Source organism: Lontra canadensis, unplaced genomic scaffold, assembly GCF_010015895.1.
Source record: "Lontra canadensis isolate GAN:19392208 unplaced genomic scaffold, GSC_riverotter_1.0 scaffold8, whole genome shotgun sequence".
NCBI lineage: Eukaryota > Metazoa > Chordata > Mammalia > Carnivora > Mustelidae > Lontra > Lontra canadensis.
In genome coordinates, this window is record NW_022631002.1 from 26812556 (window position 1) to 26824833 (window position 12278).

Genomic DNA, 12278 nt, shown 5'->3' on the forward strand with positions numbered 1-12278 from the left:
TCAGTGGGTTAAAGCCTCTGCCTTCGGCTCAGGTCATGATCCCAGGGTCCTGGGATCGAGCCTCGCATCGGGCTCCCTGCTTGCGGGAGGCCTACCTCCCCCCACCCCCCTGCCTGCATCTCTGCCTGCTTGCGATCTCTGTCTGTCAAATAAATAAATAAAATCTTAAAAAAAAAAAAAACAAACATGCCTCGAGGGAGTGATGCCACTAGAATGAAAGGACCATAAGGTTACAATAACTGTGGACAGGAAACTTGCAAGCAGCTCCAGTGCTGCCAAAGGAATTAAGGGAAAAAAACAATTTTAAAAAACAAAATTAAATAAGTGAAGTGAAAAGAGTAATAAATGAAATGGGATGACTTACCAGATACAAAACCAAGGAATGCTTGATACCACTGGTAAAGTCAAGCACGAATGTTAAGGAGTAGATTTACTAAAGAAAAAGTGGTCATGAGCAGTCATATACCCATTAAAAAAACAAAAACAACAACCAACCAACCCTAAAGATTCTTATATATTCTAAGAAATTTGGACTCTTTTGCTACATGTAGCAGTACTACAATATAATATACATTAGGATCTTTATGACTGCAGACCAATAACCAAAACTTACATTACAAACATTTAGCAAAAGCCTAACAGAATACTTTATAAACTCTTTTGTACCAACACAAAAAAGAATAAAAACAAAACAAAACAAAACAAAAACACCCGGAGGTCTGGATTTTTCTTAACAAGGGAATGGAAGCTAGTGAGTTTATGTCTGATGGTGTTCATCGCAGGTAGCAATTGTATAATTACTACAGCATTCGGTATAAAAACCTATTCTCTGTGGTACCAATTCTGAACTAACTCAGCTCATTGACAAGGAAATCTAGGATTATTTTGTTGCTAAAGGGCACTGGCAGCTACACAGGCTCACTGGAAAGAGCCGCCATTTAGCAAGTGTATTCAACCCTGCTTTCTCTTTTCCAATGAGCAGAGAGGGGCCCAGCAGCCTGCCTCTGAAATAAAGACGGTCCTGTTGTACACTCAAGACAACCCCTGCCAGCAAATTCAGAGCTGGAAGGAATGTCCGCAGGGAGGAAGGAGTGGCACGGGCCCTACCAGTGAAGGGGACAATAGTTAGAGTACAAGGGCACAGGCATAACCCCCTTGGTGACCAACTCCAGGAGTGAAGAGGTGGCAAAGCGACCCAGGCACAAATCACAGGCATTAGCAGTTGAGAAGGATCCAGAAGCATAGGGATTAACAGAATAGAGCCAGAAGGAAAATAAAGGTTCATGGACTGTTCCTAAGGCTTGAAGGTGGTAATATTGCCAGGTATAAAACTTAAAATGCTCAGAGAAAACCTTAGGGAACAGGATCCTGACCTAAGGCTGTGGCCTAATAATCCTGATGTCTCCATACTGAGGGCCAGAGAGCAGAGAAAGAGAAAATGAAAAGTCTAAGAGCAGTCCCACTGGCCATGATTTTACACTGCTACAGACCCAACGCCGGCAAAGCGGCGCTTCTGAAAGCAGGACTGGCTCTCGCTATGGAGCCCTCAGCCCGAGACTGCGGAAGGCCTGAGAATGCGCTGACTTGTGGGGACTGTGAAGCCAGCCGCGCCCACGGCCGCCTTACCTCTGCTCGAGGTATGCCAAGGCCTGCCTCACGAACTCCATGCGCACCTCCACGCTGCTGCGGCTCTTCAGAGCATCGCTCGCCGGCACCAACAACACATCTGTCATTTGTTTCACCATGGTCCACAGGTCAGAGATGTTCTGCACGTAAAGGAGACTGCACGTGACAATGCTGCAGGGCCGGAGAAGCAGCCTGGCTCTTCACGGCTCTGAGCTCAGAGGTAGAGAAGGCAAGGCAAAGGAGAGGTTACCAGCTTCCGTCTGAGGCCCACAGGCTTAAGCTCGCACGCAAGACACATCTCAGCCCTGCAGCGCGCCCCGGTCCCCAGCCGGCTTTCAGAACACTGACTGTGCCAGGTCCGCCATAACCACCCATAGGATGAAGACCGCACAACAGTAAAAGCAACACTGAATCCCAGGGGGTCATCCCTCACAGAGGGTGAACACATGTATGACTGTCCAAAGCCCTAGAAGTTTCAACTCATTACAAGGTTGTTTGAGTTTCTTAAGGCTTAAAATACAGAGTTTAACCTAAATAATATAGGTTTCGTCTCCCAGAGACTCTCCAGGGGCCACTGGTCTGACCCCACCTTCGTGTCTCAGCCTCCCATCCTCCTTCCCACCCACTCCCTTCAAGAGACGCCTCCGTGCCAGCCTCCCAGGACAGGAACGCCATTCTCTCCATGTTATCACCACACAGATGGGACTCCCTCTCCCCAGAATCCTCCTGGCTGTAAATCTCTCCTTAAAAATGGATTCCCTAAATGCTCTGCAATATTCTAAAGTTAAGAATCCTGGAAGACAGCACTGACTGGAGAAAAGCAGGTGTACACTTTTTCCAAAGGAGGAGAGAAAATCCTGTTCTGTCTCCCACAGAAACTAAAACTGTAGAAAATCCACCCAAATGTGACTCTTTCTAGGTGGTGAGATGGTAGATGGATTCGTAACTTTTTTCTTTGGATTTATTTGCACTGCTTTATATTTTACTATCTTAAAAAAAAAAAGAAATCAGACGCATCTTTAAGGACCATAATCCTCCTCCTCCTCCCCATCTGTGTATGAGTATTTGCTTCCATTTTATCCTTCCCTCCTTTTCCCATTCCTCCTGGCCACCTACCCATCCACCCATCCATCCACTTTCTTCCCCCCGGGGGGAGAAAATTGGCCACAGATAAGAACTGGGGGACAGGAATAAGCAATAAAGATGGGGAGTCAGGGCGGAAGGGAACCAGCGGCCTACAAGCATGCACCTAAAGACCACGTTTGAGTAACGTTGAAGGGGCTCCCTGATGTGAAAACCACATCACCTTTACAGTTCGGCTCATGCAGAACGGTCTGGTAGTTTGAGGAGGAAAACCGGTGAGGGAATAGTTGAGTCCTGACTGGACTTCAAAGCAATACAGCTCAGGAAGACCTCCTGTGACCATTAATTGATCCCGGCTGGGCCTTCTAAAGATGCATTAAAAATACATGTACGTGGCATCATCATCAAAATCCACCCAAAGTTATTTAAAATAAAACTCTGAAGGACAGTTAACATTTTATTCCACGGAGCAGGGCGTCTCTTGAGCACAGCTCTGCACCGTCAGCGAGCTGCTAATCCCATCTGAACAGCAGACGCCGCATTTCTCCCTGGGTTAGCTCCGGGCACTACCTTATCATCCAGCTCTGCCACCGAAGCACAGAGTTCCACCAGGTTAGGCTGCAGGTGTCCATTTACAATCTTCTCGTTATAGATATAAATCTGAAATGAAAAGCAAAATAAATGGCACAATTTCTATTTTCTCCTCTCCTTTTTAAAACCCCTTGAGGTAGTTCTGAAGCCAGCTTCTGCCCAACGGTCAGGAGAAGCTTCGGACAACCTTTCCTTCCTCAGTATGGCTGAGCCATCCATTCTGCCTGGAGGGCGAGGCCTCTGGCCAGCATCCCAGATATGCCTTTGAAATTCATGCGGCAGCACCAACACAACAAAGAGAGCTGCTACCTTGGCCTTCCTAAGAGCTGAAGAGTGGAAGGAGGGTGGTCTTGGTAGAAGAGGACCACAGGCAATGCTGGGCCTCTCTGCCCACCAGACCCTCTGCCCCAGCAATTGAGGGCCAAAGGGGAAGATGAGATAATGGGAAGACTTCCACTGCTGTTGCCAAAGAACCTGAGGCAGAGTCTGGTAATCCTGCTGGCAAAAGGACTGAAAGGCCCCAAGCCAGGGCTGGTGGACTGAGAGAGTAGTGTCAGGCTGCAGCCCTCCACGTGGGTTAGAAGAGCAGCTGCTGCATATCCGGGGTACCAGTTTCTCCAGGAAAGAATCCCTGTGCCTTAGGAACATTTTCTTTAAGAAAAAGTAACTATGTGATGTTTAAGGTATGGGAAAACCACTATTACTTTGATTTTTATTTAAAAAAAAAACTACAATAGTGATGGTAAAAACTTGTGGGTTCTATACTCTTTGCATCTGAAGTCCTTGTCCTACCAAGGACTGAACAAGGTAGTGAGATTAGACGAATCAGGACCCCACTGAACCTTATTTCCCTCTACTTTATCTGGGGGATGGTATCACGTAACCTCCAGGGGCATTACAATGATGAAATAAAATGGTTTTTAAACTACAAGGTGGTGGTTATTCACTCAATGTGCATTTATCAGGAGCCTTCCCTTTGCAAAGTACTTTGTTCAACACAAAGATTCTCTCTCCACTGAAGGGGACAACCCTATAAAGAGATATATGACATGGTGTCCTAAATCTAGAAAATGTTAGTTTCATGGCGTCTTAATTTCAAAGATACAGAAGAGACACAGTTTCTCTACTCACAAGCTTATTATTTCATTAGACCTGAGCTCTGGTGGTGGCTGTGGCAATGGGAGGAGTCATCCACATAACAAAGGTGAAATTTAAAGGATGGATGGGGCGCCTGGGTGGCTCAGTTGGTTAAGTGCCTGCCTTCAACTCAGGTCATGATCCCAGGCTCCTGGGATCAAGTCCCTCATTGGGCTCCCTCAACCTGCTTCTCCCTCTGCCTCTCTCTCTCTCTCTCATGAATAAATAAATAAAATCTTAAAAAAAAAAAAAGGATGGAGATGCAGCAGGGAGAAAGAGAGAAATCTAAATCTGTTCCCTTCAATCTTGACACTATTTTGTGTGGAAGAACAGCAAGTGATAATGAAACACACAGGCAGCCAGCACTGTTTTACTCAAAAGGTCAATTCCAGGTTTGTCCTGTCTCCTCAGGGCAGTTTCAGTCCAACAGCCCCTGTGCTCCCCACTGAGCATCTCAGTCCATCTCCATGCTACTGCATAACCATGATATACAATCAGAACCACAACCCCCAAAATACATGAGCTTCTCCAGGACCGTATCTGAGAGTGGTAAGTGCACCATGCTTACCAAAGCAGAAAAGCATTTAGAAAATTTCTATCAACAAGGGGTGAAGAAAGATTTCTCATAATACCATCAGCCTACTGGGTAACTCAGTTAACAGAGAACTCCATTCGCTAAGCAGTGCAATTACTTGAGGCTTTACTGTACATGGGCTACTGCCAAATGCAAAATGCTATGTGTTGGTCAGTGTAGAGGGCAGATTTCCATTCCCCTAAGTCAAATGTGAGGCATTTTGTTACCCAATTTGATGGAATTCTCCAGTGACCCAGGTAGTAAAATATTAACCAGTCCTCTGACCGAAAACCCAACTTGTTTTCAAGGTCTGACTTTCACATGAAGTCTTGGTTCTCTTTTACTCCCCAGAGTGCTCACATAAAATTTTCCTGGGTCTGATCTCTGAAGCATGCTCACCTGCCGGGCATAGGCCATCTCAATGCTATCCAGAGAGCTTCGACCAGGGGGTCCCACATCACTGACATAACTTGGCTGTAGGGAAATAAACATGCAGCGTTGTGATTAAGAACAGCATTTAATCATGTAAAGAAAAAAAAAATCTTACACTTGTCTTTAACAAAGCTATGAGAAGTCTCTTTCATACTAAGACCTCTTCAAAATGAGGAATTGAGGGGGTTTCAATAGGACAAAACTCTCATCCCATGAATATACAAGAAGGGAGCAGGCATGAGACCCAACTCAAAAAATGGGAGGCTAGATAGGCTGTAACGATATCTCAATGACTGCTCCTGGAAATGCACATCTTTCCAACAATCGAATCAAGTCTCAAGCCCCATTTCTACCCCATCCTCTCCCTCCATGCCTTCACACCAGTGAAGATGTTATTATCTGTGGGCCTCCTGTTTCCATCAGTCATATCAGATAGCTGAGAGACTAAAGTGTAAAGGGTTACAATTCAGACATTTCTGATCCAAAGCCTGCCCTAAGAGAACAGCTGCTAATTAACTTTATGTATCTGAAGACACAAAGCTGGTCTAAGTTGGGCAGTCATTGATTCATTCAGCAAAACATTTGCTAAGCGCCCGCCACATGCAGAGCTGTGTGCAAGTCCATCCCCACAGGGATGACAAAAGGGCTGCCCATGGAGCCTAGCCCCAAAGAGCTTCCCATCTATGGGGAGAGTTAGACACAAACATATGGAAAAGTTTATTAGACTTTTTTTTAAAGAAAGATAAAGTTAATCTTGAGTTAAGCTTCGTTTCCTACTGTGAACAAGTATGGGTCAAAACTAGGTATATCCTATTAGGTATATTCTTAAATTTCTACATTAGTTTATACTATACTATAGCAAATCCTTTTATGTTTCTTCCATTGAAAGAAAATTCAATGCTGTATTCTCTAAAACAAAACGAAACAAAAAAAAGGAGTTTAAAGCAAGCAGGTTTTCTGGGAAACCAACAGAAGACAGCAGCAAAACTTCTTGGCACTAGCAAAGCTGGCAAAAGGAGTATTTGTGTGGGCAAGTGCTGGGAGTAGGGTGCAGAGGAGAGGGGGAGGAGGCAGAAGGGTAAAGTTCTGAGGAGTGGGTGCTGAGCTGTCAGGACACCTGGGTTCCAGGAGGGCCACTTTCCTCCCTGATTTTGGGGTCTGGAGCAGAGCACATTCTCTTGGAGCCTCAGCTTCCCCTCAGTCGAATGAAGCAGGTGTCCCAGACAACCTCGGAAGGTCCTCCTTGGCTCTGACTTTCTGCAGTCACTGCTATTAAAAGCCTGAAACAGTTTACTGACCTTGGCAGATGCTGCTACTGACTGACCCAATGATCATTTCAAATCCCCACCTCTCACCTCCACTCCCTGCCACCTTTCCATCCAGCATATGGAGTTTAAGACACCTAATGGTGTGCTGGTCAATGTTTTACAACCGGCTTGGGGAAGGGGCCTGATGTGTAGTGTCTGCTGGTTTCTGTGATGTAGAGATTCCCACCATGGCAGATGTCAATCTATCCCAAGGAGTATCAGCTAGACTGCCAACTTTCTGAAAATCTACCTCTACACACTATTGAATACACCCTTCCCCAGCTTCTGCTGCAGGTGGGATCGGCAGTGAGCCCTAGTTGTGGCCTATGAGATGAAGCATAAGTCTGCAGTACATTATGGGGACAGCTTCTGCTGTCATGCCTGGCATGGCCTTTCAGTCCCCCTCGGCGCTCCCCAGTGTGACGGGATGCAGAGAGCCGTGGCAGCCATCCTGTGAGCTAAAGCACGGGAGGTGCCACAGAGGGTGGCATGCACAGACAGCCAGGCGCTGGGCCCGACAGCCGCGCACAACAACTGAATGAAGGCCCACACTCTCTCCACACCCACAGACTTCTTGTTAGGCGAGAAAAAAGAAACCCTTATTCAAGCCACCAAAACCGGTCTTCTGTTACTCACAGCAGAAAGCATTCCTGTCCGAAATACAGAATTAGTGAGAAGCACCAGGTGACAATGACGGCTACAGTTACCGAGTACTACTGTGCACTAAGCACTGTCTGAATTCCCACAACCCTTATAATGCACTTTTATTATGTCAACTTTACAGATGAAGACACCAAAGCTAAAAGCAGCTTGCCACAGTCACTCCAACAGGAGGCAAGGGAGCCATGGTCAGAGCACAGTCTGGCTCCTCCGGGTCAGTCAGAGCGCCCCAGGGCAACTTTCCAAGGACAGCCATCAAAGATCGAGAGGGCTGTGGGTAGCAACCCTGGCTCCACTACTCACTACCACGTGATCTTGGTTGCACACAGTGCTTCTTTGGAGCCTTGGTTTCTTTAGCTGCAAGACAGGAGCGGTAATGGTAACCACCTGGGGTTTGTGACCAAGATGAAGCAAGGAGAAAAACAGTACTTACCTCACAGCACGGTTGTGAGGAATAAGTAGAAAGAACTCAGCCCAGGGCCAAAAGCTGGCCCCAAAACACTATTGCCACCTTTTAAACAAAAACATAAACAACTATAATGAACACAGGAATAAACCCTACTGGACAGATGTGGACACTACAGAAACTAACCTAAAATATTTTACTTTGTCCTGGCTGAAAATTCTCATCTCATTTTTCTAAAATAAACACATATTCCTTGAATGAACAGAACCCTCCAGCAGCTCATCCTCTCCTTCCGGACTCATTCTGAGTGTTCCCAGTAACACTGAGTCGAGGACTGTTCTATTAGCCAGACAGCCACCCTTCTGGAACAGAACCAACCATATTAAAGTTGATGATCCCAAAGTCTTTTTAAAAAGCAGAGCACTAAATCTATTAACTTCAGTAGCCTAATTGACTAGGAGGATAAAAAGGGGAACACAACACTAAAATACTTCTGCAAGGACATAGTTGTTTCGCTACATATACATAAACAGCCTTGAGAAATATGTTCCAGTACTAAAACCTAACTTTTAAAATTATCCATTTAAAAAGTAGTTGGTTTTCAGCCTTCAAATTTCCATTTAAATTAATTTTGCCTAATGCTCTTGTTTTCGAAGTTACCTTTCCTTCATTTGCCCTTGGCCACGTCTCCATCACACAGCACATAAAGTCAATTATCCCAGCCACAGGATGTGTACACGCACAGTCCTGAGCCCAGGAACCAGAAAACATTCACTGGAATTTCAAGCCCAGGAGCTGCTTGAAAGCTGGGAGAGTAGATGCCAGTATGTCGTGTGGGAGTAACATTCCAAACCCCTTGGACACTTGGGTCTCTTGGCACTGGGGCCTGATGGCACCACGATAGGAACAACTGGAACAGGGAATCAGAGACCAGAAAGGCAGGGAAGATGGGAGGGCAAGGGCACAGAGGGCAGCAAGGGGCTCACCCAGGACCTGGAGATACGGTAAGTGAAGAAAACAGCAGGGAGCACAGACATGAGAAGAGTCTTCTCAGAGTAGACAGTAACCCCAAAACAGTAAGAGAGCATTCCAGATCAAGTAGGAAGTGGCTGGAGGATGGCAGCAGGGAATCATTAAGTTTTGTTAACCAACCACTTTTGTGTAAAGAATATCCAGGTATAAATAAAACTCTTTTCCCAAGAAGGCAAAAAATATATATATGCAAATACTACAAAAGTATCAAAGTTTTTAGTTTCCAAGTATAATGTTTGGTTTTATATAAGCAAAATGGAACCAAAGTGATGAATTCACTATAGCTGGCTATAGAATCTGTACACAGAAGTCCAGTACTACTAGAAAAAAAAACAGCAACTGGGGACCAGAAGACCCAGGTTCTAAATGCAACTCAACTGTGTGAGCTTTGGTAACTGATGTAGGAAAGATGATGTTAGGGTTCAAAGCTAATGGCCAAGAAAGAATTCTTGAGGTGTCTTTTGCGCAAAATGGGGGTTTATTAAAGAACCAGACGTGGGCAGAAAGAGCTGCTGGGGGGGTCCTGAGGGGTGGTAATAAATACCTAAAAGTTGGGGGGTTGGTTAAGGAAAAAGGGAGGTTTCAAAAGAACTTTCATATGCTAAAGAGGACCTACAAGATATGGAGGCCTTCCCATTGCCAAGTTAAGGTTGTTTCTCCACTCTAGCAAGGCATTAACATTAAGATAGCTGGGAGATTCCTGAAAGAATGTCACACATGTCCAACCCTGGAGTGGGGGGTGGGGGGACGTTGCAGGGCGTCAGCTGATGCTTTGTCCTCGGCTTCCCTTCTGTTCCCTCATCGGTAATGACCTCTATCATTCTTCATGGACAAAGTGGGAAGGATTCTTGGGCCATTTATACAATGAAATCTATAGAGCCACTAAAAAATGGCAGACACCCACATGTACTAACCTAGAAAAGCCTCCAAAATAAGTTCCAAAAATTCAAAATGTAATGTAGGATCTAAAAGATAAAATTGTGTCATGTGGAATGAACGGACACGGATCAGCTGGAGCTGGATGTGTAACACTGCACACGAATGTGGGAGAGGGAGCTGGCAGGACAGCTGGTGTGCGCCGCTGTGTGAGGTCATGCTTGGTGCCCGGAGGAGGAGAGTGGCAGAGTTTCCAAAGCTGCGTCTATATCCTTCTACCATAGGAATACTGTGCAGGAAGGTGCTCACGTCTGATACATTGTAACGTGAGGACGAAGGGCCTGTATGTGCTTTTTAAACTTCTTTTTGAAAGAATAGCAGAGCACTTTCTGTACTTGGAAATCCTACGTACATTCCAGTATGTGAAACGTATCATCCCCCCAGGAAATGACCAGGAAACCATAAAATACAGTTTGGAATCATCTAGTCTAGAGTTTCCCAACTCAAACTCTGTTGGTCTCTATTTGACCGCATTCTGCTGAATCTAATACATCATCTATTACAAGACATGTTATTTATGTACCACCAGGAAAGGGAAAATGTTGTCAACTAAATTATGACACTGGATTTAAGACACACCCTGATTTCAAAGATCTTAAAATGCCAAAAAGTCCTGTGATTGGGAATTGATGAAATTTTGAATTATGTCAGTTATCAAAATGAGAAATTATATTCACTCACTGTTGGTATATCACAGTATGAAATGTTACCTTCACTATCTGCAATTAAGCTACAACTTAGCTTTTCAATGGAGCCTGTTGCTTGCTAGGCTGTCATTCTCCAGACAATACATTAAGAAACCATTTACTGGGGTGCTTGGGTGGCTCAGTCGGTTAAGTGTCTAATTTTTGGTTTCAGTGCAGGTCATGATCTCCCGAACAGAGCCCAGCATTGGGCTCTCTGCTCAGCAGGGAGTCTGCTTCCCCTCATGCTCTCTCTCTCTCTCTCTAATAAATATCTAAATCTTTGGGGGGAAAAAAACCCATCTACTGACTACGTCTAATACCAATGCAGGCACCAGACCGTACTGAAGTCAGATAAAAACTGACTTTTAAATACTGTTTTAAAAGTTGGCTAAGATATATCAAGGATTCCCAACACTGTTCAAACCCCATGTGCTATCATGCGAGTGGCACAGCACTAGGGGTGTTCCTCCCACTAACCACATGCAAGGATGTCACAGGGGTTCCAGAAGTCTCTTTCTTGTTTCAAAGCACATGGTTTTTATTCAGACCACAACTTGAAAAGTTATTAACAATTTTTCAATTCCTCTCTTCCTTTAAAAATTACACCTCTTTCTTCAATCATATCCTAAGGAAAGCAATTTTCCAAACTGAATTTGTGCTATAGAAGCATTATTTCCCTTCCGAAAACTTGTTACAAACAGGTACCATTGACGTTTTGTTGCTCTTCTCAGAAGGCTTGGAGGTAAAAGGTTTCAGGAATCACCATATCCTAGCTCACTTTTGCTTTTAAAAAAAGTCTCGAAGGGTGCCTGGGTGGTACAGTTTGTTAAGCCTCTGACTCATGATTTTGGCTCAGGTCGTGATCTCAGGGTCATGAGATCAAGTCCCACATGGGGTTCTGGGCTCAGCATGGAGTCTGCTTAAGACTCTCCTTCTGCTCCCCCCACCCCCTGCTGCCATGCTCTTGCTCTAAAATAAATCAGTCTTTAAAAAAAAAAGTGTCAGCTTTTCTTTATATTAAATTATCCAAATGTGAACATTTTCCTTCAAATGTAAGGTCAGTTCAAAATGATCAAAAGCCTCCTTCCTAAGTAATACGCTGGGTGCCAACAACCTTACTCCTGACAATAGAGTGCCCGGAGAAGAATGGTTAGGATGGCAAGTCATACTTTTTCAGTTATTTCTCCTACTTGTACACAAAAATTCCTTTCATTCCTAGAGATTCCTTACAAATCAAGGGAAAGCCCTAAAAAGGGACAGGTCCCTATTAAAATGATTAAAATAAATTTCACGGGTAGCTTACCAAATACTAGCAGCCACCATAAATACTGCTCGCACGTGCAGCGCGCGCACTCTCTGCCGTCACCCGGCGAGCCCCTTCCCCCAGGTTCTACATTCCTTACGACACTTCTTCCAGAGTGGCCATTTATAGGAAAGACACCCAGACCCAGGAATTCCCAAGCCTATCTCTGGCCTTCACACTTTGTGATCTCCTATCAATAGGGTAGAGGAAAATGCCTGCCCAAGTAGAAATAACGTCACCTTTCCATTATTTTGAAGCTTGTAAGGAAAAAGCCTGTAGAAATGGCTAAATTGTAAAAGGGCAAAAAAATACCAGGTATGGCAAGGGAGATTCCAACAAACGGAATTCTCCCCTACTGCTGGTGGGAGGGCACATGGATATACCATTTTGGAAAACTGCTCAGCAGATTCTACCACTGAGGAACACATGCATATCTTCTGACCCAGCAATTCCCCCCTGAGCTGTACCCAACAGAGATGCAAACGCATGTTCACCAAAAGACACG

General features: G+C 44.9%; 1 protein-coding gene across 5 annotated transcripts in view; it reads right to left on the bottom strand.

The window, feature by feature from the left end:
- NUP93 (nucleoporin 93) overlaps positions 1–12278 on the bottom strand; it is a 108364-nt gene that overhangs the window by 16894 nt on the left and 79192 nt on the right. For all 5 annotated transcript variants that reach the window (XM_032854427.1, XM_032854428.1, XM_032854430.1 and 2 more), the window contains 3 exons: positions 5411–5485; positions 3280–3369; positions 1627–1766 (listed from right to left, as the gene is read on the bottom strand). In XM_032854427.1, the coding sequence (XP_032710318.1) occupies positions 1627–1766; positions 3280–3369; positions 5411–5485 (305 nt within the window). The remainder of the gene's footprint in view (positions 1–1626; positions 1767–3279; positions 3370–5410; positions 5486–12278) is intronic.